Source organism: Bufo bufo, chromosome 4, assembly GCF_905171765.1.
Source record: "Bufo bufo chromosome 4, aBufBuf1.1, whole genome shotgun sequence".
Lineage (NCBI taxonomy): Eukaryota > Metazoa > Chordata > Amphibia > Anura > Bufonidae > Bufo > Bufo bufo.
In genome coordinates, this window is record NC_053392.1 from 130,851,294 (window position 1) to 130,878,251 (window position 26,958).

At 45.2% G+C, this 26,958-nt stretch overlaps 1 protein-coding gene across 1 annotated transcript in view; it reads right to left on the minus strand.

Moving 5' to 3' along the window:
* Positions 1-26,958, minus strand: part of INPP5D (inositol polyphosphate-5-phosphatase D) — a 227,840-nt gene that overhangs the window by 83,569 nt on the left and 117,313 nt on the right. Inside the window, exons 6-8 of the mRNA XM_040427895.1 lie at positions 10,720-10,807; positions 8,921-9,001; positions 6,688-6,759 (exon numbers count right to left, since the gene is read on the minus strand). Of these exons, the coding sequence (XP_040283829.1) occupies positions 6,688-6,759; positions 8,921-9,001; positions 10,720-10,807 (241 nt within the window). The remainder of the gene's footprint in view (positions 1-6,687; positions 6,760-8,920; positions 9,002-10,719; positions 10,808-26,958) is intronic.

Here is a 26,958-nt window from a genome sequence, read left to right on the forward strand (position 1 = left end):
TTCTGGGTTTTGAAGTCCAGGAGACGGTCCTATCAGTGATTGACAGCTATTTCTGCAGGGGCATACATAGAATTATTTGGGCCCCCTAGCAGGAATCTGAATTGGGCCCCCATGGTCCTTCCCAAGCCCCTCTGTCTACCCATCCCTGGCCCCTCCCACCCCTCACCCACCCATGAACTGTAGGTACATTGGTGCTACATTACACATTATTACTGTTTTATAACCTGGGAGGTGCTTACAAAACAACATGTACACAAGGGGTGACATTAGTAGGTATAATGTACTATATGGCACTACTGTCCAAGCCCGCGTTCACATTACTGTCAGTTTTCTGTTCTTCTGATCCGTCAGAAGAAACAAAAAATAAACAAAAAAACTGATCCTGTATTTTAAGCATCCGTTATTCTCATTTATGCATATTTTGCACCCGTTTTAGGCATTTCCGACTGAGATCTGTTATTTTAGACTAAAAAAACTAAATACTTTTTGTAGAACTTTTTTTCCATCTAAAAAAAAAAACCCATCTCAGACAGAAATGGCTAAAGAGGATGCAAAATGTGCATAACTGAGCATAATGGATGCTTAAAGGGACCCTGACAGGCCCAATAAGCATAATTATCTATATATATGCATGCACAGGTCTTCTAATGTGTATTAAAAAACATATAAGTCTAACCCCTGTCCACCTTATGAATACTGCAAACTCATGTTTTATAACCTGATGTAATCGCTGTTCTTTCTGCCCAAGGGGCGGCGTTTCAGCTTCACTTCTGCCCAGCCAGCCGCGTCCCAACCGCCGTTTTGAAGCGCCGCCCAGCTCATCAATATTCACTTCGCTGAGCGGCTTCTGCTGTCGCCGACGTTCTGAGATCCCGCGCATGCCCAAAAGAAAGCTATGGGCATCGGACTCACTTTCAGCTTCTGCGCATGCGCCCGACACCCTCACTCGCCGGGATCACATCGCGCCTGTGTCCCCTCTGCTTCTTTGAGGCCGCTTCAGCTTCTCCGTTCTGCGCCGGGCACTCCTCTCTAGCACTTCAGAGTGCTGCTCTCAACGACATCTGCAGAAGTGAATATTGATGAGCTGGGCGGCGCTTCAAAACGGCGGTTGGGGCGTGGCTGGCTGGGCAGAAGTGAAGCTGAAACCCGGCCCCTTGAGCAGAAAGAAGAGCGATTACATCAGGTTAAAAAACATGAGTTTGCTGTATTTATAAGGTGGACAGGGGTTAGACTTATATGTTTTTAATACACATTAGAAGACCTGTGCATGCATATATATAGATAATTATGCTTATTGGGCCTGTCAGTGTCCCTTTAAAATACAGCATTAGAAGATTCGAATACTAAACATTAACGTGAACACGGCCTAAAGCTTCATTCATATCTCCGGTCACTGTATCAGGCAGGCTGTTCCAACAGAGAACATCCAGCCGGAGTTCACCAGATCCAGCATTGCTAGATTCTACTGTTCACCGCCGGACTCCATAGACCAGGGATGCCCAACCTGCGCCCTCCAGCTGTTACAAAACTACAACTGCCTGGACAGCCTACAGCTTTTAGGGTGTGCTGGGAGTTGTAGTTTTGCAACAGCTGGAGGGCTGCAGGTTGAACTTCCCTGCCATAGACTATAATGGGATCCAGACGCTTTCCAGTAGGGTTTCGGCCTGACAAAAACTGTCCTACTGGTGAAGGGCAGAATACAGCAATGTTGCATCTGGTGAACTCTGGCAGGATGTTCTTTACCAGATCCCATTCACCATTGATGTGAATAGAGACTTAGGGTGCATTCACACGACCATAACGTTTTGCTGATGCAGCGGACCGGACCGCAGAGGCAACACGTGAGGCTACGGTGGGCCGATGGGGATAGTAGTTCATTTACTCACGGTTAGCAGAGCCGGCGTGCAGTGATGGGGAAGATAGCACTAAATCCTCCGGGGCACTCTCTATTGCAGGGAATACCAGCCAGATGGAAGTTGAGGTGCCCTTGATGGTAATGGGTATGCTTAGGTTGCTTTGGTGGCTGGGCCCCTGTGTTCGTGACACCAGCACCGTAAGGTGCAAATGTTGAGGGTAGTAGAAAGGATGAGAGGTCGATTGTAATAAAAACTGTTGAACTTTTACTGAATCAATCGTCTCAGGACAGTTGGTACAGTTCATTTATATATCAAAGGTAATTATCCAGATAATAATTTAGCTGGAATTCCTATAACAGGCCTGGCAATTGTTAATTGAGGAGTTTTCCTAATGCTGTTACTTTGCAGGCAAGACAAAAGTTCTCTTCTTAGATAGTTCTACTTTAAATCCAATCTCTAGCACTCATGTACTGAATATAATGGTTTTCTTACTTTATATTGAGCGATCCAATAAGGGTGTTCTCCCTCGTGGCAGGCAAACTCTCTGCAACATTATTTTATGCAGGATACTCTCCTGAAATATTCAGGTTCACTATGTCCCAGAAGGCATGTAGTAAAAAAGGCTAATCTGCGCACTAATCATCCAGTTGTGTCCAGGTACCCTTAAGTTCCTCCCAGTCACTTGTGCTTGTGAAGTCCCTTGGCTAGACTCAGCTCTAATCTTCACTAGACTTGCTCTATATTTATACTTAGGGCTCATGCACACGACAGTATTTTGCGTTCCGTAGAAGGACCGTATTTTGATTCCGTATACAGAACCATTCATTTCAATGGGTCCGCAAAAGATGCGGACAGCACTCTGTGTGCTGTCCGCATCCGTTGCTCTGTTCCGTGACCCCGCAAAAATTATGAGACATGTCCTATTCTTGTCCGTTTTGCGGACAAGAATAGGCATCTCTATAATGGGCCTCCTGTTCATTTCCGCAAATTGCGGAAGGCACACGGGTGGCATCCGTTTTTTGCAGGTCCGCAATTTGCGGACCGCAAAAAACGGCACGGTCGTGTGCATGAGCCCTTACTGTCTTGTGCTGGGCTGCAGTAAACTCTTGGTTTGTCCTCTCCAGGCTTGATCAGGGCCCAGAGGAAAGAAAGGCAGCTACATTATGGATCTTGCCTGTTCTCCTGCTCCACTAACTTCCTTTCTACACACTGAACTCACTCCAACTAACTACTTCCACCTCTAAGCTAGCACACCCCTGGCTACATATATTATGTGGCGCCAGCACTACCTAGGGGCGAATAAATGTAATGACAATGCCAGCCTGATATTAGGAAAATACAAGACATTAAATATGACAGCAGCAAAAGTTTAAAGTGCCCACATATAGCACATAGTGGGACACTGCACTGATCTTCAAATTGCGTTCCTCATTTTGCAGACCCCACATGGCCGGCCCTATGATAGAAATGCCTATTCTTATCATGCCCTCTTTTTTAGGGGCCACTGAACTACTAATGCGGACAGTACACAGTGTGTTGTTCGCATCTTTTGTGGCCCCATTGAAATAAATGGGTCCGTACCCGTTCCACACCCGTCATGTGAAGATGCCTAATACGGCATCAAAGTGCAATGATCAGATGACTTCATTAAAGTAAAAGTAAACATCCGAAATACAGAAGCCCAGACTAACAGCACAAGGCAGAATCTCAGACACACACACTATAAATATATATAAATAACATATATATAATTGTTGGAAGTTCAGGGCAGCACACCTTGTGAAGCAACTTGCAGCAGTGGGTTCCAGCGGTATTGCACTTTACCAAAGTGATGATCAATAAAAAAAAAATACACCGCAGCCCTTCCAGTAGGTGAAAATGCACGGGTGAATAAAAGGATCCCACTATTTTCACCTACAGGAAGTGCTGCGGTATATATATATATATATATATATACACACACATGGATGTAGCAGAGTTAAAGGTGTTGCCCGGGTTCAGAGTTGAACCTGGACATATCCCCTTCTTCCCCACCCACCCCTCTGAAATAAGCATCGGAGCACTCCCTTGTCCTGCACTGAATTTGGAGAATATTTCTGAAAATCCGGTGACGTAACTGGATATGCAGAAAAAGCCCACCTCAATGTTCACATTGCCACAATATATATATATACACAGATACATTAGGCTACTTTCACATTAGTGTTATCAGGGTCTGGCAGGCTGTTCCGCTGCCAGATCCGTACTAACAATAGCCCATGTGTGTCGCCGGAAGTCTACTCCTGCCCCATTAACTTTAATTGGGATGGGCGGGAGATGTGGCCGCAGCACGGCAAACATGCCAAGAGGCGGCATGCTGCAGTTTTTGTCTGGCCACCTCTCGGCATGGGCATTTCCCGCAAGTGTGAAAGTAGCCTTAGACAATTACACATACATACAGTATATTACACACATACATATGTACAGAATACAGTACACTACACAGGCATATGTACATATATGTACGCACACATATTACACTGGTACACACTTACCTTCTGTGCAGGTCTCCAGGGTAAACAGTCAGGATTGTAATAAAGGGGCTGGACCTTTCCTCCACAGTCGGGCCCCCTTCCCCTACGGGCCCCATAGCAGTTGCGTGGTCTGCCTCTATTAGAGGTATGTGTAGTGTCCCACTAGGTAGGCGTGGGCACTACAGAAGGGTCAATTGGTTCACGTGTTACTTCTGCTCACAAGGGACAGTGACATTATATTTAACTGTGCATTTTAATGTATTTTCTATGTGTTTTTACATGCAATATTTCCCCTGTTTCATGCATAGCAGGCCTATTAGGGTGTAGTTAGGCATCCTAGACACTAGAGGGAGATAGGGAGCCCCTAGTATAAATGTTCAGGCCCAGACAGGGAGGAGTTAGTTCATAGTCAGGAGTCTGTGGGGACAGAAGTGAGAAGGCACCAGCCAGAGATATGCTGAGGGCCTCCTCCTGACATGCAGCTTGATAGTTCTGGCTGCTAGCCACAACCAAGAGGCTAGTGAGGAACTCTAGCCTGCCTGTAGATAAAGTGAGCCTCAGTTAGCTAAGAAGACACCCCAGTAGTAGGAGATGCACCTCCTAGGAGCAACCTGCAGTATCCCTCACAGCAAGAACAATGCCACAAGTACAGATAAGTAACCTGAGGGGCAGAAGTGTTTAATATAAAGCAAGTGCCAATACTGGAGGAAGGATTATATATACCAAGGATTCAAGCCAGCAATTAGTCATCCGGGCCTTGGGATCCAGCCAGCTAGAATAGCTGTGGGGATAGAGCAGCATTGTACTGCAAAGCATTAAAGGGCTTCTGTCACCCCACTAAAGTGATATTTTTTTTTTGGGCTAGTTAAATTAGTTATATTGCGATCTATGAAAATATAATGGTGTTACTTACTTTGATCCAGCAGTTTCTTCCAAAAACAAAGTTTTATAATATGTAAATTTGGTCTCTACCAGCAAGTAGGGATCTCCTCCTCCGGCCAGCCCTGTCGGCATTTCAAAAATCGCGCGCCTGTGTTCATTCGGTGCAGGCGCTCTGAGATGAGGAGGCTCGTCTCCTCAGAACCCCCTCATTGCGCCTGCGCCGATGACATCACCGAAATAGAAGACGTCATCGGCGCAGGCGCACTGAGGGAGTGCTGAGGAGGCGAGCCTCCTCATCTCAGATCGCCTGCGCCGAATGAACACAGGCGCGTGATTTTTGAAATGCTGACAGGGCTGGCCGGAGGAGGAGATCCCGGCTGGCCCTGTCAATCAACACGACGAGGGGGCGGTTTTCTGCAGCAGCTACCAGCAAGTAGCCGCCCTACTTGCTGGTAGAGACCGAATTTACATATTATAAAACTTCGTTTTTAGAAGAAACTGCTGGATCAAAGTAAGTAACACCATTATATTTTCATAGATCGCAATATAACTAATTTAACTAGCCCAAAAAAAAAATCACTTTAGTGGGGTGACAGAAGCCCTTTAACTGTATACCCTCCAAGTATCTTGCAAGATTATACCTGCCATATTGTGAAGTAAACCTGCTGTGCATTTGTACTATAAAGGACTGCATTATCATCTACTGCAATTACTTGTATAAAGTTGGACTGTTTCCCGAAGTAAAGCAACGTTTGGTTTACCACCTGTGTACTCCATTAATCCTCCTACAAATCGGTGTGCCACCGTTACAGGCACTGGCGTCATGATTCTTAAAGGGACCTTGCCTCAGGCACTCAAAACACCTGCAACATCCAGGGCACCTCACCCAACATCAGGCCAGGTCTCTCCATACAGAGTGTGCCCCAGAGGAACTTGTGTCTACCTCTCATTCACTGCCGCATGCCTGCCCAGGGTTCTCCTCCAAAAAGTGAGTAACCCTCGATTGCCCATAACCGTGACCTCACTGTCGCTATACCCTGCAGGTCTGGCGTGCTGCATATGTATCTCTGTATGCACAGTCATAGAGGGCAGGTTGTCAATCACTGATAGCTCAGCCTCCAGGACTTTAAAGCTCAGAATGAGCAGGAATTTAAATGGGTAAATTACAAGTTTTACTGAATCTTTTCCCATAAACTATATACCCGTTTGCTGAGCTCCTCCTGCTCTATAACATGCTACTTTCAGCTCAGACACCATGTTCAACGTGACAGGTTCCCTTTAATAAAAGCAGGGCAGTGATTATTTGGCGCACAGTGTAATATGATGGCTGTCAAGCAATTGTGTTCCATGTCGAGGGTATTAGGCTGACAACTGCTTGACTAGGGGGTACATAGTTATGAAACATTGAGATATACTGCCTTAGTTTAGCATGTTACCTCAAATATTATGGGAGGTATGAGCGATCTGCGGTGTTTCACTGCAGCCCCTTCCATTAATACTGTTTTTACCTGAAATAAGAACCAGTTGCAGTCATGAGAAAAGTGCATATTCATCATCTTCCTTCAAAACAAAGGTTTAAATTATCATTGTCTTTCAGACAAACATGTCCTCGGCCTAGGACCACTCTCACACGGTCAGTATGTGTAAGCCAAAATCAGGTGGAACCTGCAGAGAAAAAGTGCAATGGAAAGATTTGGGCCGCTTCTGTGTGTTGGACCTACTCCTGGTTTTGGCTTACAAATACTGATGAAAAATACTGACCAAATACTGATCTTGTGAAAGTAGCCTTGGGCTCGTTTACACGAACGTATTTTGAGTTCCGTATACGTGCCGTTTTCTGCGTTCCGCATGCGGTCCGTATGCGGAACCATTCATTTCAATGGTTCCGCAAAAGATGCGGACCGCACTCTGTGTGCTGTCCGCCTCCGTTGCTCCGTTCCGTGGCCCCGCAAAAATTATGAGTCCTGTCCTATTCTTGTCCGTTTTGCGGACAAGAATAGGCATTTCTATAATGGGCCTCCTGTTCCGTTACGCAAATTGTGGAAGGCACATGGGCGGCATCCGTTTTTTGCGGATCTGCAATTTGCGGCCCGCAAAAAAACGTCACGTCGTGTGAACAAGCCCTTACTGTGTTAAAAATGTCACATGCAGAAGAAAATAAAAGATTTAAAAAAAATTCAATATCAAGAACATTAAACTCATTCAAATTGTGTTAATAGGGTCCTATGCTTGGGCAGGCACTGAACACCTATTCTCCAAAGGCTCATCTTTCTTCTGTCCTGCATGTAATTTATGCACTACCCTTATCCAGAGCGGTGAGGTACAAGGCACATTGTGGCCCATGCCTCATTGTGTTGGCAGAGCCGTGATGGATAATGGCTGCATAATCTTCACTTAAACCGATACGGGTTACAGATGGTGCTAAAACGGAACACATTCATTTCCCCTGTATAGGTCATCAGTATCTGATGGTGGGGGTCCGACACCCAGGACCCCCAGCAATCAGCTGTTAGAGAAGGCACCGGTGCTTTCAGAGGTATGGTTCCTCTAATGCAGCCTACATATCCTTTTTTTCTTCTGGCTTTGCAAAGACATAGGGTTTCATACTTCACTTGCTAGAGTCCTATCTAAGGGCAGCAAGTCATAGATCAGTGACAGAACTGATATCTCTAAGGCTGGGTTCACACCTGAGCGTTTTACAGCGCGTTCCTATGCGCTGTAAAACGCTCAACAGGCAAGAACCAATGATTCCCTATGGGAATGGTTCTCACCTGAGCGTTTTACAGCGCGTACAAACGCGCTGTAAAACGCCCTACGCCCCAAGAAGTTCAGGAGCTTCTTTGGGGCGTACTGTCGCGCGTTCCCGTACATAGACTTCCGGGAACGCGTGACAATGGGCGTTCGCTTGCACAGGAGCCGTGTATGTGAGATGCCCGTAGAATCGCGCACTCAGAGCGCTCCATCCAGTACGCTCAGGTGTGAACCCAGCGTAGCTCACACTGGTGAGTCAACGGGGGAGATTTATCATAGACTGGCCGTTTTAAGCCAGTCTGTGATATCCCTTGTGTTGCCGGAGGATGCGCCTAAATTATGACGGGGTGCAGGCCTGTTCATAAATCAGGTGCATCCTCTGGCAGTCTGTGCACCAAAACTGAAATCTACGGCTCGGAGCTTAAGTACATTTCTGTCTTCATTTATGCTAGAAAACTGGCAAAAATGAAGAAAATGTTCTGGGCCCACTGGCCAGCACAATTTTGTTCCAGTGGCATTCAACACAGGGTTTGTGCCTTTTTTACACCAGAAAAGTGCCGTGGGCAGAATGATAAATTCCCTCTTAGTGTATTCCTATGTGATGCAGCTTCAGCCTGTGTCCCCTGCCTCCTGCTTGGGATTAAGCTAAAAGGGTACCCGGTGTAACGACTGTTGAGCTGTGTCCTATAGAAGAATATTGACTGCTTTGAAGATGAGAGGTTTTGTGCTATATTTCAGAATGATTTTCATATAAAGGGACCATTTTAAGGAAACTGCTGTGTTGCTTAGCAATCAGTGATTAAGCTGTGCAGTATGTACTACCGACCAATAGAGATGAATACTTCCTAATACATCTCATTTCTAAAAATGTCATCTCTGCTTCTGCTTTTCCTTAGAAATCCAGTTGTGCTGTCATACCTTCTCCTCAAGGCTCGATACCATAGAGGTCAGCTGGTTGAGTTTGCTCATCATGCTACTTGTGCTGGGGTCACCGGGTAGCTGTGGAAGATGACACATAATGGTTGTTACTAACAGAACTAGGTCACATTTATAACATGTAAACTGCTATATGGAGGGTTTACACTGCTCGTACAGTGCAGTGCAATGGTCTATAATCTGTGGCTCCTCCAATCACATCCTACCAGTCAGAGACTTTTAGGCAATGCTAGGAGTTGTAGTTTCTATGAGTTACAGAAGACTGCAGTATATAGTATTGCACTGTATTAGACGGTTGTATACAGTTTGTACTGTGAAATGAGATCAAAGCCCTAGGCCAAAAATTCTGTTTGCTGATCTAGTCCTATATCTAAATTAGCACAGAGGACCTGGGACACCAACCCTGCAGTGCCCCCTTTAGCAGCGCCCCTGTTTGAGATAAATGTCTACTATCCGCCATTTTGTAGGTGGGAGGAATATTTTTAAGTGCAATCCCTGTTTTCTTGGTAACCTGTATCTATATTGGTAACCTGTTATGGCATGGACATCAACCGATGCCCAATTTGACACACATAATAGTATATGGCAGACCCGCTTATGGCATTTGGACTTTTGCCCAGAAGAATTGCCATTTGAGAACAATCCCCCATTAGAGTGATCCTTACAAAGCATTTGCAGCCACGGAGAGCCTCCCTCTAATAGCTGCATCACAAATACATTAAAATTACACCCACATGCATAATGCATTTCAAAATGAGTTTGACAGTGTGGAAGAAGCCTAACCTCTCTGCACTGCTGATTTGCTTCCTTAAGTGTTGCCCTTTCTGCACCCCGTGTCCTACTTGCTGATATTCATCTTCGGTCAGGCAGATGAATTGCTTAAATTAAAGGGGCTCTCCGACACTGAACTACTGATGTCCTATGCTTCACTTTTATGTTAACCAGCCATTGCCACTACGCAGTGGATGGTCTGTGTAGTTCTGCAGAACAGATGATCGGCAAGGGTGTCAGGGGTTGGGACCCTGCCAGTCTGATAGTGACGATATATATCCTAAAATTGAGTCCTGGAGAACCCCTTTAAACATAACCAATTTTTTCATTCTTTAACTAATTCTGTTGTAATTCCTTGCCATTTTCAAGATCTCTGTTTGCTGCAGTTGGATGATACCAGCCCAGAAAACCCAATACAGTCCTAGTCCTGCTCAAGACAGTAGTACCTAGCAGTGTGAGCTAATCTGCCCGAACCCGAGGATGATACAGTGTATCTACATTGATAAATGATAGCAATCTATTTACGAGATGCAAGAGATGTGTGCGGCAGCTGTATTTAGCTCATAGAGGATTGCCTAGACTACATATATAGGACGGCCATATGGTTTGTATGGGATAAGGATCAGCAACCTCCGGCACTCCTGCTGTTCTGAAACTACAACTCCCAGAATCCTCCTTTCACTTCTATGGGAGTTATATAAACAGATAAGTAAATGTGCATGCTGGGAGTTGGTAGTTTTGCAGCAGCTAGAGTGCCGATGGTTGCTGATCCCTGGTATAGGACTTCTGCCTCTGGATGTAAGCCTCCCCATTCAATATCAGCAAGCAGAGATCTAGAAAACATAAATTATATTAGAAGATCTAGGAAGGTTCTGTCTCCACAGTTGTACCTTTATTGGAGGCAGTCACAATGCGCAGTATCTTACTTTAGTATGTGACAGCTCTATGAGCAGCAGAGAGTTAACTTTTCTTACTGTAAGTGAATGGGGTGTGATGATGGGTGAACTTACAGGGGAGCGCTGCCTGAATCCAGGGGAGAACTGGGGCTCCAATGTGTTCTGCAGGGACTCCAGCGCCGGCAGCGTACGGGTGATTTCACTAGGAGAACAATAGATCTGTCAGATAACCCAGACCCAGGGTCAGGTACATATTACTAACCACTCAAAACATGACATCAGCGCTCCTTGACTTTTTACATACAGACGAGCCTATGTGACCGGGCCTTATGTCAGGACAATAAACCGACTATTACCGGCTGCTGATTACCTCCGAGGCCCAATGGTAGGCACATTACTTCCATGGGTTGGCAGGGAACAGATGATTTATGTAAAAGGAAGATCATTCGGAGCTATTCACTGGGTGTGAGACATGAAGATATAGGTAGATGTATGAGATGTATCACACAACGACATGACACACAGGAGGGTAATGGGGCAGAAAGAAATTGAAGAAGGAGAAGAGATGTTGCACTTCCCCTTACCTCAGACAGCTGCCACCAAACTCGTCTGCCCGCTGCCCCCTCCTTTCCATACCTTTCCTTTGTGCTGTGATGCTTGGCTGTCTTCCCTCTGCACGCAGTACAGTAAGAGGGAGGGGACAGCAGGGAGGCAGACACTCAAGTCGAAGGAAGATTTCATTTGCAAGAAAGATATTCTTACACGTAGAAGGGATAGCCTTAGCCCATGGCCCTATATTATGTTGCAGGAGATGACTGGTCGGAGTGTATACTCTTCTACAGCATCTGTACAATGGCAGGAGTAGTCACTGAAGGGCGAGTCTGTCCCAGATGTGCAGAGACATAATGGGAGGAGGCTGTAACACTCCCATGGGCTATAACTACCAAGACATCCAGCGCTTGAGCCAGCAGAGATCTTATGTTCCAGATCATAGCCGCGTATGTACAGGATCTGCACCTGTTTACTCACATACAATAAATGCACAAGACAGAAGCGAGGTCTAATGCCCACCTGCCCTTCTGTGCATTATAAAGTTGGTATTGGCTACTAATCTCTCTATTTGTCAAATCATTATATAATAAAATTATACTTCCTATCCAGGATGCACAATCACAAGGTCGGATAAAGAGCATTTCGGGGGAGATTTATCATAAGGGCATTGTCCCAAAATGAGCCAAAATCATCAAACATTGCACATTGTTTGATATCTTTAAAGAGGCTCAGCTGTCTCCGCACATGCCATGCCCAATGCACTTTCATTGACAGGGCCAGGCAGAGAAAATATCATCACACCTGGTCCTGTTAATTAAAGTGCAGAGAGGGCAGAGCCTCTAGGTGTAATGACAATGCCCCCGTTGCTCCTAGGAGCTCAGTTGCGTCTATTAATACATCATTTTTCTCAGCAATGCGGACACATATGAACATGGGACCAACACAGATGCCTTCAGCTGCCAAGAGCACATGTAACAGGTCAGCCAGTGTCATAGGTACCAATCTGCTGACAGATGCCCTTTAAAGGGAATGTATCTGCAGAAAATGACCTGCTGTTTTAATCACTTTTTTTATGTTTAACATATTTTAAAATATTTTTTGATGATATTTTTAAGTTTCCATGTCACTTTTTATAGTTAAACTAAACCAGTTTTTGTACTGGTAACTAGGTCTAATAATTGACGCCACTTCTTGGTTTGTACAGATCACTTCAATGCAGTTAATCCTGCCTGTAATGATATCACCTCTGTGTACAGATAAGACAGGATCCACCATTCACAATAGGTGATTGTCAAATGTTATCTATTCCTTCCTTGTATAATGACCTCTGCACAGATCACAGACTATGCCTAGAAAACTCTCCCATAGATGTCACTGAGGTCCCCTCCTGACCATTGTGTCTATGGCCCATGGGGCTGCTGTAAAGCAATTTTCTTAATGCTTTCTAAATGCTGTTAAGAACAGCTCAGGCAAGATGGCCGCCCCCTAATCATGTTCAGAAAATAGAATAAAGAAACCTACAATCGGAAAATAAAAACAGATTCGAAAAAAGGATGTCTGTTAGTATCTGGGTTTAACTGGCAGATAACATTTTTGGTGACACATTTCCTTTAAGTGACAGCTGCTATCTAGGGATGAGCGAATCAACTTCGGATTAAACATTTGTACCACTTGGACCCGAACCCGAGTTCGGGAAATGTTTTTTTACAGTACAAAATAATTTATGAAGTTATTGCGCGAAGTCTCATCGGAGCCAATACATTCTAATGCTGTACGGAGCTCCTGCTCCGTACAGTATTAGAACAAAGTTTTATGCGAATTGACTTCGGATGATTCTTCCAAAGTCGATTCGCTCATCCCTACTGCTATCCAATGGACTGTACTGTTTTGGTGAGCTGTGAAGAGGTCGTGGCCTCTTCAACAGCTGGTCATCAGAAGTGCTGGGTGTCAGATGCCCACCAATTACATACTGTTGACCTATCCTGGGGATAGAGGTGTTATTTCTACTGGAGTGAGATGAGCCTTTTTTAGTGACTTTTTAAAAGGTCACATTTGATCTATTGTCCATCTACACATTTAGCTAACCGCTCGCGCTTTCTCATCCTCTTTTCAAAAATATTGAGTGTGGTGTAAAAGATCACAGAAAGTCTCACATTTCTGCAGAAAAACGGTGTGCACCAAAATTTGTAACTTTTTGAAATCATAAAACTGGCATAAAGGGCTTTATAAATGCCCGACTTTTCTCATAAATGAGTCTCCAGTTATGACCACAACTGCACCTTATAATTAGAGATGATCGAATTTCTCAAAAATTCAATTCGGGTGGTTTGCCGAATTATTCAAAAAGATTCTATTCTATTAGAATTTATTTGTGGTGAATTGCGGTAAAAAACTGCTATTTCCTGGCTGCAGAGAGCCTGTATAGTGGTATAGAACACTGTGCCTTGCAGTAACACGCATAGGGAGTCTGCTGTGGTAGTGAAACAATACTGTGAGTCAGTATGACACTGTAGAATCACTGCACACTTCACTTATTTGGGCAGTTACGGGGCCAAAACTGACCAACTAACTGAAGTGTGAACTCAGCCGTACAGGTCGATGTTAATGCGAAGAAGAAGCGCACTCCTTTTACACCGTCGGCAGCTGATCCCACATAGATTTCTACAGAACCTGTTCTATTAAATGCTTATACAAGTATAGCCCCCCCCTGACAGAGTGGAGAGGGTGTCAGCAGCAAGTTTGTGTTTGACGTCACTGATTATTTTGCCCTTCCTCTGATCCATCAGAACAATAACTATGAAAAAAATGGATCCTGTCTGTTGAGCATCCGCCTTCACTCGGTCAGCATTTGGTCAGTAATCCATCAGTATTGCTAAAGCCAAAAAACAAACAGGAGTGGATACAAAACAGAGATGACACGTGAATGGAATATTTGCATGTCTTCTGTGTTTTGTACCCACTCCTGCTTTTGGCTACCCAATCATAAGCCAATTCTGATGCAAAATAGGGATCATGTCATACAGGCCTTACAGCTGCTACATAGACAGGATACGTTGTGCGTCTCATTTTTACTTCCTTCTGACAGGTGAAATAAATGATGATTTTAACCAGGCCAAAAAGGAAAAATAGTGGCCCAGTCATGAAGTGGGGAGGGTGGGAACAGCATGAGAAGTCCACAGACTGGCCCAATGACATAGTGGTGAGGTAGCAGCAGCATGAGGAGACCACAGAGTGGCCCAGTGACATAGTGTTGAGGTGGCAGCAACGTGAGGAGACCACAGAGTAGTGATGTGGCAGCAGCATAAGGAGACTACAGAATGTTTAAGTGGCAGAAGCATGAGAAGAAAACTGCTCATCAGCGACTCTAGACTTAATTTGCTGCTGATGGAGCTGGTACTGCTCCTGCACCCCCTCCCAGCAGCCATGGCAGTGGAACATGAGCGCAGAGGGCCCCACCCGGGCAGACCTGCGTGAGAATGGGCAATGGCGTACATAGGCAGCGGCCAACTGACTACATAGGATGTCTCGATAGTAGTTCAGATGGTCTTCCCTCTCAGCGGGTGTGAAAAAGGCCCTCATTTTGGACCGGTAGCGAGGGTTTAACATGGCGGAGAGCCAGTAGTCTTCCCTCTGCCGAATGGTGACAATTCGGCTGTCACTACGCAAGCAAGTGAGCATGCATCAGGCCATTTGCACAAGTGACTTGGAGGGACTTCCTGCCCCCATCTCCACCCCATACTGCCACGGTGTGTCTGCGTCTTCTGCCTCCTCTTCCTCATCGACCTGTAGCTCCTCTCGCTGCTCCTGCTCCTCCTCTCCTGTCACCTGTGCTTGTGCTCAAATGTCCTCCTCCTCCTTCTCCTCCTCTAGTTCCAACAGGGCTCATGCGGCCGAGAGATGTAGTCGCCACGTCTCCTGTCCCCTGGCCAGCCAGATTTAGCAGCATCTGTTCCAGGACATGAATCAGTGGAATGACGTTGTTCATCCTGTAGTCCTAGCGACTGACAAATAAAGTGGCCTCCTCAAAGGGCCCGAGCATATGACAGGTGTCACGCATGAGCTGCCACTGGCTAACATCGAAGTTACACAGGGGAGTACCTCTGTCTGCCTGTATCATCAAGAAATTGTTTATGGCCTCTCTCTGTTTATATAATCGATCCAACATATGAGGGTGGAATTCCAACGGGTGGAAACGTCACATATCAGCCTATGTTGGGGATGCCGTTCTGCCGCTGCAGCTCAAGGATGGTGTGCTTTGCAGTGTACGAGTGGCTGAAGTGCATGCAAAGTTTCCTGCCCATTTTCAGGATGTCTTGCAGATGGGCGGAAGACTTCAGGAATCGCTTTACAACCAGATTGAACACGTGCGCCATGCAGGGCGCATGGCTCAGCCCTTCTTGACGCAACGCTGACACCATGTTCTTCCCATTGTCAGTCACCATGGTTTCAATTTTGAGTTGTCGAGGAGAAAACCAGGATTCGATTTCTTGATGAAGGATGCAGAGCAGTTCCTCCCCTGTGTGACTCCATTGTCCCAGGCAAACTAGGTGCAGAACAGTGTGACACTGCCATGCCTTGCACATGTGGTATGCTGGTGGAGGACTGTGAATTGTCCCTGCAATGGAGGCTGAGGACACAGTGGAGGATGAGGAGGCAGAGGCGGGCATTGTACGCAGGACCAACAGCGTGAGAAAGTGGATGCGGAAGCAGCGTCACCTGGCCAAGTTGCTGGTGTGGCTGGGCAGGAACCACATTTACCCAGTGGGCCGTATATGACATATATTGTCCTTGACCGTAGTTATAGCTCCACACATCGGCCCTGCCGTGCACTTTGGCAGACACCGACAGGCTCAAGGACCGACAGGCCCACTTTCTATTTTACATATGTGTGCAGGGCTGGTACTGCCTTTTTCGCAAAGAAATGACGGCTTGGGACTCTCCACCTCGGCTCAGCACAAGTCATCAGTTCTCTGAAAGGTGCAGAGTCCACCACTTGGAAAGCGAGGGACTGCAGCACCAGCAACTTGACAAGGAGCACGTTCAGCTTCTGCGCCGTTGGATGAGTGCACACATACTGTTGTCTCTTGGCAATCGCTTCAGTGATCGATTGTTGACGGAATGACTGACGAGGAGAAGGAGAAGGAGTAGGAGCATCAGGACCAGCAGATGATGGGAAGGACAGACAGCTTCCTTCGGCTGAGGTGGAGGAGCCTTGACTGCATGAAATTGGGTGCGTGCCACTGAGTCATGCGGCGGTTGCTGCGGCAGGCTGGACAACTATATCGGAGCCTTGATTCTCCCAGGCCACTTTGGGGTGACACTGCATGGGTTGACGCAGGGCGGTGGTGCCAACATTGGCACCCTGGCCACGCTTCACCTTCTGCCCACAAATTTGGCAAATGGCCATGTTCACCTACTCCAGTGGCCTAACAAAAAATTGCCTCACTGCCGGGTATGGCATTTTCCCCCCAACATTCTGTACTGACTGCCTGCTACCGCTGCCTCCGTGAACCCCTGCACTGCTACTTCCCAGGCACGTAGTACTCCTGCGAAGTAGGTGGTCTACCCCGGGCACGTTTGGCTCCCGACCTCCCACTGCTACCACCTTGCTGACTCCCGGCCACGCTACCACCTTGCTGGCTCAGCCGCTGCCTCTCTCTTCTCCAGATGATGATGAAGCCCCTTCTTCACCCAGCTCCCAAGTGCGACCGCTTCATTATCATTCACTGATGTCCGCCTCAATGGTCTCAGGGCCAGGAGCCTGACCGCTCGCAACATCAGCTCCCATGCGACTCTCATCATCACTACTTGCTCGCCTACCAGAGAATTGGTGGATCTCTTCTACAGATCTTGGCTGGCAGTAGCTGCTGACTGTCCTCTAGTAGCTTGTCTTCGCTGAACAGTGGAGCGAAGCCTACGGCATATAGTACTTCTCTAGCAGAGGGAATAGAAAAGAACAAAGACAGGTTGAGGACAGGTGAGGGCACAGGGCCTGCTCCCGGGCCATGCCAACTAAGCGTTGCCAACCCACCGACTATTGGCTGGGGGTGTCTGATGTCACTTGCGATGAAGTTTAATGCCGAGTCAACCATTCAAGCACCGTTGGGTTGCTGGTCAAGACACGACGGCTAGATGACACCAGGAGCTCAGGCCTCTTGCTGCGTCTCCTGCTGCCACCCCCCCTTCTTCTGCTGCCTGTGACACAAACATTTGGGCAACTGCCTGTTCCCTTTGAAGGGCCTGTCACTTGTCTGTCTGACATACTGTTAGGTAAAATAATTACATTAAAAGGAAATTAATACACCCCAAAAAAGCAGTAGAACAATGTAACTGCACCGCAGAATGACAAATAATACATAATTTTTATACTTTTAAAACACCCCAAAAAAAGTGTGTAGTACAATGTAACTGCACTGCAGAACGGCAAATAAAATGTATTTTTTTTTACACTTTTACCCCCCTTAAAAAAGGCTGTAGTACAAAGTAACTGTACCATAGAACGGCAAATAAGACGTACTTTTTATACTATTACAACACCCCATAAAAAGTGTGTAGTACAATGTAACTACACCGCAGGATGGCAAATAAGATGTACTTTTTTTTACACTTATACACCCCAGAAAGGCTGTAGTACAAAGTAACTGCACCGCAGAATGGCAAATAAGTCACTTTTTTTTTACCCTTTACACCCCAAAAAGGCTGTAGTACAAAGTAACTGCACCATAGAACGGCAAATAAGACGTACTTTTTATACTATTACAACACCCCCAAAAAAGTGTGTAGTACAATGTAACTGCACTGCAGAACGGCAAATAAGATGTACTTTTTTTTTACACTTTTACACCCCAAAAAAGGCTGTAGTACAAAGTAACTGTACCATAGAACGGCAAATAAGACGTACTTTTTATACTATTACAACACCCCAAAAAAAGTGTGTAGTACAATGTAACTGCACTGCAGAACGGCAAATAAGACCTAGTATTTTTTACACTTTTACACCCTAAAAAAGGCTGTAGTACAAAGTAACGGCACCGCAGAATGGCAAATAAGACCTGCTTTTTTTTACACTTATACACCCCAAAAAAAGCTGTAGAACAATGTAACTGCACCGCAGAACGGCAAATATGATGTCCTTTTTACACTTATACACTCCAAAAATGTCTGTAGTACAAAGTAACTGCACCGCAGAACGGCAAACAAGACGTACTTTTTTTTTTACAGTTATACACCCCAAAAGAAACTGTTGAACAAGTAAAATGCACTGCAGAATGGTTAATATGATGTACGTATATTTCCTATAAATACACGCTGCAACACAGCACTTGCACCCCAATAGCAAACAAGGTATGCTGGAATTACAGAGGTATCATCTAGTGCAAACCTAAAAGCGGCAGTATAATAGGAATTTGGATCCCCAATTAGTGCAGCAAGGTGTAATAGAATCGCTCCTATTACCCAGGCTGTACACTCAGGGCTGGGACAAGGCCATTTGGTGCCCAGGGCGAAGATGGCAAACTGCGCCCCCCCCCCCCCGTTTTTAAGAAAGAATCAATGTTGTTTCAAAACAAGAATATACTTAAAGCAATAGAACAAAGGACTGTGGGACTTTGAAAGTCACAGACACTATAAAGTTCCCCCCCATCATCATGTGCCAGTATAAAGTCCCCCCCATCATCATGTGCCAGTTTTGTAATAAGCCCCCCCAATGTGCCAGTAACACTATTGTAAAAAAAAACAAAAAAAAAACACTTATACTTACCTAAGTGTCAGCGATGCGATGCAGCCTCTTCCTGTGTCCCACGCTGTAATGTAAGGCTCAGGCGGCACGATGACGTCATTGCGCCGGCCTCTGATAGGCTGCCGGCCTAGTGCCTGCAGCCAGGGGCGTACATAAAAATCACTGGGCCCCATAGCAGGAATCTAAATTGGGCCCCCATTCCCCTTTTATAGCCCCTCCCTTTGTTCCATGAACTATTCTTGCTGCTGCGTTTTATAATTTATGCCATCAGGGCCGGAATGGGATTACAAAACAGCCCTGGCACACAAAAGAGGTATAATAGATGCAGATGTATATTATATACAGCAGTGTACAGTTATGTGAGGTACGCGGTATAATAGATGCAGTGTGTACAGGTATATAGTATATTCCCTAGTGTTCTGATATGTGAGGTACAGGGTATAATAGATGCAGTGTGTACAGGTATATAGTATATACAGCAGTGTACTGATATGTGAGGTACGGGGTATAATATATGCAGTGTATACAGTATATACAGTAGTGTAATATGTGAGGTACGAGGTATAATAGATGCAGTGTGTACAGGTATATAGTAAATACAGCAGTGTATTGACACCTCGTACCTCACATATCAGTACACTGCTGTATATACTATATATCTGTACACACTGCATCTATTATACCTCGTACCTCACATATATAGTATATACAGAAGTGTACTGATATCTGTACACACAGCATCTATTATACCTCATACCTCACATATCAGTGCACTGCGGTATATACTATATATCTGTACATATTGCATGTATAATACTGTGTAATATATGCAGTGTGTGTGCATGTATGTGTGTGTATATATATATATATATATATATATATATATACAGAGCAGTGTATTGATGTGACACATAGAAGGTATAATACTGTAGATGCAGTGTTTATAGAAATATGTGGTCAGTTATGCATTATAGTCACTGTGAGGTACATGAGGTAGTGGTAACTGTCTGAAGTAGTATACATGAGTGAGCAATGAGTAAAAACAGGGCATGGAGGGGGGGGGGGGTAAATGATGAAAAGTGGAGGACCTCCTCTTACCTCTCCATTCCAGTCTGTATGGATCAATACAGAGCTGCTTGTGAACTTTTAATACTTGCTGTTAGGGGTTGAAGGACCTGTGATGATGTCATCACAGGTCCTGGCAGATGTACCTTTGAAACCTAGGAACTACACCATTTTTGGTGCAGTTCCTTTGCTAGATTCTGCAGGACCTGTGATGTTGAAGATGATGTCATCACAGGTCCTGGCAGATGCACTGTTCTAACCTGGGAACTACACTTTACACTGTGCAGTTCCCTTACAGGACCTGTGATGACATCATCAAAGGTCCTTTAGCTTTAGAAAGGTAAACAGGAGTAATTAGGGGGCGGGGCCTCTCCTCCACTTCGGTGCCTGCCTGCAGCCTATCAGAGGAAAGGGAAGGGACACGCCTCTCCCTCCCCTGCACCTCCGCTGGCACAGACAGTTTACAATGGAGATGAGCGCAATGGAAGCGCTCATCTCCCTGTGCCCGGCGGCGGCTGCTCACTTGGGGGGGGGGGGGGTCATTTTAGTTGGGGGGGCACATGGGGGGGCACAGCATGATGTAGGGGGGGCCGTGGCCCCCTCTGGCCCCCCCCTGGCGACGCCACTGCTGCTGGCACTTCACCTGCGCCCCCCTCCTGTCCGCAAATGGTAGCGCCCAGGGCACCCGCTCCTTCGGCCCCTGCCTTGTACCGGCCCTGTGTACACTCTCCTATTGGACCCGGTTCTCCTTTTATAGTGTAGAATAGATGATGCCTTCCTATCCTTTCCCTACACCAAAAATTATCTTTCCCTGAACTAGTAAATTGATTTTTCAGCACAATGTCTTTCCTAGCACTGTCCCTAGCGCCTGCTGACGTCTCTCCCTGCACTAAGCACACTGGAAAATGGCAGAATTCAAAATGGCTGAGGCTATTTATAGGGCTGTGACATCACAGGAGCTGGATGGCTGCTGATTGGCTGCCTACATGGCATTGTGGGTGATACTTTGTTCCCAGAGTTCTTTGCTCCATGTCCTAACACATGCAGCAGCCATTTTAGCAAAAAATGTGATTCGTTACCACGAAGCGTGAGGAAATTCGGATTTAGTGCGAATCTAATTTTTCATGAAATTGAGATCGAATTCCACTTTGTCAACTTCAATTAGCTCATCTCTAGTTATAATGACTGGAAAAGTCTAACACGTCAGATCATCTTTTCTACAGGTATGTGTTTGGCACCTTTCACTCTCATAGGAAGGCGCCAGCAGTCAGAAGCAAATGGCCCAACCTGGCCTTTCCCACCATATGACTAGCGTTATATATTTCGATATGTGTGATTAACATTGCAAAGCTAGAATAATGAGGGAGATTTATCAATATGGGCATTTCCTATGCCAGGAATGATCCCCTGTGCAATGGAGTGATGGCACCTTTTGGATTTTCTGTTTCCATCAAACCCGGAGCTGACGGGCTTCTTATCTCTGCTCTCTGACCTTATAAATGATAAGAATTTGGATTAAATAAGTGTTTAAGTCCTCTCAATAGTTTACAGATAAGGGTTATTAGAAGTGAAAGTACTAGTCACACAGCTGGAAAAACAGTTAACCCTTTGTGACAGAACAGCCAAAAATGAGTAAAATGCAATAATAATTAAAAAAAATTGCGGTGAGGTGTACATAGCCTTTAAGCTGCATTTTACTACTTTTTTTACTACTTTGTAACTCACCCGACTACACAGTGAAGCTTGGTTGAGATCGGGCTAGATTTTGATGCTTTTTTTTTTAACCAAAGTAATGGTTGTAGATTTAGATAATTGTCTACGCTCAAAACAGGCTTAGAAAAATGTAAATGAGATGTGCCAGCTGGCCCTGCCCCTTCCCCGACCATGCTCCCTCTTTTAGACCCGTGCTCACTGTGTTCTGTCATGCAGCTCAGCTGATGGGCTACTTTATCTGATCTCTGACCTCCTATACACTCATTATAGCTCAGTTCTTAACTTACTGATAAAAATGTGGCTTAAATATGTGTTTATGACCTTTTAGTAATTTAGAGATAAGGGTTAATAGATGACTGGCACAAGGTGAAAGTGAAAGTACAATTCTCACAGCTAGGCAGCTGCCAAATTAATAAATGACAAAGCTGCCAAATATTTTTAATAAAGACCAATTGAAAAAAAAATGATTTTAAGCCCCAAAATTAGTAAAATGCAATAATAAAAAAAAGGTGTACATAGCCTTTAAGACTGGTGTTTGGTGTCTGGTTTCCAGTGTATATGATGGCAAAGAATAGTGTAATGTACAGTGACAATTGTGCCATCAAAAACACCAGAAACACCATAGAAATATGGCCGACCTCTTTATAAGGGCTCATGCACATTAACATATTTTATTATGCAGAACTATTCACTTCAATGGGTCCGCAAAAAATAAGGAAGTTACTCCGTGTGCATTCCGTTTCCGTATGTCCGTATTTCCGTTCCGCAAAAAAATGGAGCAAATCCTATTATTGTCCGCATTACGGACAAGGATAGTACAGTTCTATGAAGGGCCAGCTGTCCGCAAAATACGGAATGCACATGGACGTCATCTGTATTTTTTGCGGACCGCAAAATACATACGGTCGTGTGCATGACCCCCTAATCAGTAGGATCCTTCAGAAATTATTGGAATGTGAATGAAAATAGTTCTGTTACTGCTGCTAAGGGTTCATTCACACATCCGTGTGTGTTTTGCGGATCCACGGATCCGTGGATCCGCAAAACACGGACAGCGGCAATGTGCGTTCCGCATTTTGCGGACCGCACATTGCCGGCTATTGCGGACAAGAATAGGACATGTTCTATTTTTTTTCAGGATCGGAATTGCGGACCCGGAAGTGCGGGTCCGCAATTCCGATCAGGGCCGCACGTCGTGCGGCCCCATAGAAATGTATGGGTCCGCAATTCCGTTCCGCAAAATGCGGAATGGAATTGCGGATGTGTGAATGGACCCTAAACTACATCAAAAGCTGCACACAACTGCTAATTCAATTCACTTCACCAGCAGGGGGCGGTGGCTGATGTAAACTCAGAGTTGAGAAGAAGGTTACAGAATTCTAAATGCAGCTCCATATAAAAATAGGCATGACGTAAATCAAGATCGGTGCTAGATACACAGACCAAAGCATTTGCTAAGTTACTCAACATTAAATGTAGAACATAGGAGAAGCAAACTGGAAGTAATATAAAAATATGAAATATAAATGAATAAGAAATATAAATCCAGCCGGGGCCAGTGAAGTACAAATACTGCTATTTCTTAAAGGGGTTGTGTCATGAAGCATATTCTACATTTTTCAAACTAGTGCTGGGTCTAAATATTTTTGTAATTGCATGTAATTAAAAATTTAGTATAGCAAATGAGTTATTCAATAAAATGTATCGGTAGTGCGCCACCCGCTGTTTGTTCTTTTCCTTATTTTTTTGTCCATCTCACTGAGCTGGTTGAACGTGCTGTGTAGATAGGAAAATATAAAATCTGATTTCTTCTAAAGGTCGCTATATACCTTCAATAGCTGTCTCCCAACACTAACTCACTTACAGTACATCCTGATGCCACAATAAACAGGAAGGGCCGTCCTAGTCACTTAACTTGAATATGTTAAGTTGCAGTACCAGACACAGCCACACATATCAATGTCACCGAGTCAGGCAGGCGGCTGTTCCTTTGTTCTGCTGAATGGTAGAGGTCCTGGGGTGGGGCCCACAGGAATCTTAAGGATAGCCCATCAATGTAAAAACCCTGGAAGAAACTCCACAACTAAGGCTAGCTTCATTTCGGCAGACAAACGGAGAATCGTCAGCATGCAGCGGTTTGTGCCATGCCGACTCTCCACTTGTCTGCTGGAACAGCATGCGGATCTCCACCAGACCCCATTATACTTAATGGAGCCGTTGGACATTCCGTTCACATCCGGCAGCCGGGTGTTGTGAAGGTAGCCTAACTAATCGGCATGTATGATGATTTTCTGTTAAAGAAGATGTCTCCCCAGAGACATTCCCCTAGGTCTACCATTCAGCCCCCCAATACCCCCCACCCCGACAAACAGGTAACTTTGCTGGAGGAATCCAGAGTCACCTAGGCATTTACCCTGCAGAAACCATTGTGTCTGTCCATGTAATATAAGGACAACTCCGCCAGAACTGGACGCTATCATTCGTAGCGGGTTTGATATACTGACTAGTGAGAGCGGCAGGGGCAATATTTGAATTTGCAATATTTCGCAAATATTTGGATGAATATTCGTCATAAATTTGTCACTTAGCCATTATTTTCTTGACTGCGAAAATCGGTAATGTAATATGCACGTATTGCGCGCGCAATACAGGCGTGGGTCACTTTTGCTACATTTTTCAAGCTGCTACAAGTTTCCTGAGACTGGAGAAAATGGTTGGCACAGCAGAACATTACAATAGCTTTATATGCAGATAGAGTGCTCCATTATATTCACGAGTGCGCAAATCGGCAATTAATGATGCACATATTTTGGCGCAATACGTGCAACTTCACATTTTAGCAGGTCTGACTACATATTACTGATTGGTGCACTAAGTATTGTTGTGAACTTGTGACATCACAGCACTATGTCTGTAGCATGTATGTATGGACAGCTACATTATACCACCATCTAAGGCTACTTTCACACTGGCGTTTTGAATTCCGTTTGTGAGATCCGTTTCAGGGATCTCACAAATGGTTCAAAACGGATCAGTTCAGCCCCAATGCATTCTGAATGGATAAGGATCCGTTCAGAATGCATCAGTTTGGCTCCGTTCCGCCTCCATTCCGCTCTGGATGTGGAGCCAAATGGATCCGTCCTGACTTACAATGTAAGTCAATGGGGACAAATCCGTTTTCCCTGACACAATATGGTGCAATAGAAAACGGATCCGTCCCCCATTGACTTTCAATGTAAGTCAGGACGGATCCGTTTTGACTTAGACTTTTTTTTAAAGAATAATGCAAACTGATCCGTTCTGAACGGATACAAGCGTTTGCATTATAGGTGCGGATCCGTCTGTACAGATACCAGACGGATCCGCACCTAACGCAGGTGTGAAAGTAGCCTAACCTACACTTACTATCTCCCACTAACTATCTGTATTACATATATGAGCTAACTAACTAACTAAACTAACTAACTATCTAATGTAATGACACAGCAATGGCACTGCTCTTTCTCTCAGAACTGCAAACAACTGCAGACAATGGCTGCTGGGGAGGTTCTTATATAGTAAGGGGTAGGCAACTTTCCTATTGGTTGCTAGGGATGTTGCTAAGGTCAGACAAAGACATCGCAGCCTTCTCATTGGCCCACAAGCAAGAAGCAGGGAAGGATCATGGGTTGAGATGAAAATTTTTGGGGGAATATTCGCGAATACGAATATATAGCACTATATTCAAAATCTTCGCGAATTCTCGAAGTGGTGATATTCGCGATTAAAATTCGCAATTCGAATATTCACGCCCAACACTAATACTGACTATTAGGGCCGTTGTGCTGCCGTTCCGTGCATTGGGGACCGCAATTTGCTTGATTCAATACTTGAATGGGTCCGTGATCCGTCCGCGCCGCAAAAAAATAGAACATGTTCTATTTTTTTTGCGGTGCGGAACGGAAGCACGGGTCGTAATCCTGTGCTTCTGCACCACAATTTTTTTTAATATGTTCTATTTTTTTGTGGCGGGGACGGATCACAGACCCATTCAAGTTGAATGAGTCCGCATCCGTGATGAGGGGTACACGCGGCCGGTGCCCCATGTATTGCGGAACCGCCGTATGCGGGCCGCGATACGGCCACATATGCATGAGCCCTTAGAAGACTGATCCTGAGTGGGAGACTCCTTCCCTTCCTTTGAGATTCAGTGCCCTAGCAAGGCATATGAACAAGGGTGATCTTCATGAGACAACCCCTTTAATTTGAAGGAGCACATTTTGAAGGCTATGAACACTTTCAGGTAATTTTTTATGATTGCATTTTATTCATTTAAGGCTAAAATATATATTTTTCATTTGGTCATTATTAAAAATGTTAAGCCATTTCTGAGCTACAAGGATTAAAAATAAGTGTATTTGCAATCTGCCACAGTGTGTTTTCTTTGAATCCCATTATCTGATGGCTCATATGTAGCTCTTATCTCTAATCTCCTGACCCTATAAACACTCATTATAGCTCAGTTCTTACCAAACTAATAAGAATATGGCTGAAATGAGTGTTTATGAGGTCAGAGGATCAAAGATAAGAGCTACACATGAGCCATCAGATGACGGGATTCGAAGAAAACAGAAACTGACAGCTTGTAAAAAGACTAATTTTTAACCCCTATTACATAGAAAAGGCTGAACATTTTAGTAAAGACCAACTGAAAACATGATTTTAGCCCCAAATGCCATCATAAAAAAAAATGCGCCTGAAGGTGTCCATAGCCTTTAAAGGGTTTCTATCACTTCGTATGACATAATTAGCTGTCAGACACTAGCGATCCGCTAGTGTCTGCTCTGGCCAACCATCCTAATATAACAGCTTTTGGGGCAGCCGTTTTGCTAAAAAAAGAACTTTTATAAATATGCTAATGAGCCTCTAGGTGCTATGTGGGAGTCATTAGCACCTAGAGGCTCCGTCTACCTTCATACACAGCCACCGCCCTGCGCGTCCCTCCAGCCCGCCCATCTCCTGCTGAATGCGATCCTCCGTGTGACGCAGCGGACGAATTCTCGCGCATGCGCCGTGCGCGGCTGTATTCGGCGCATGCGCAGTGAATGACTGACCGCTTCCCTGCTCAGACATCTCCACTGCGCCTGCGCCGATGACGTCATAGTGCTCCAAGGAACAGGCGCAGTGGAGATGTCTGAGCAGGGAAGCGGTCAGACATTCACTGCGCATGTGCCGAATACAGCCGTGCACGGCGCATGCGCGAAAATCCGTCCGCTGCGTCACACGAAGGATCGCATTCAGCAGGA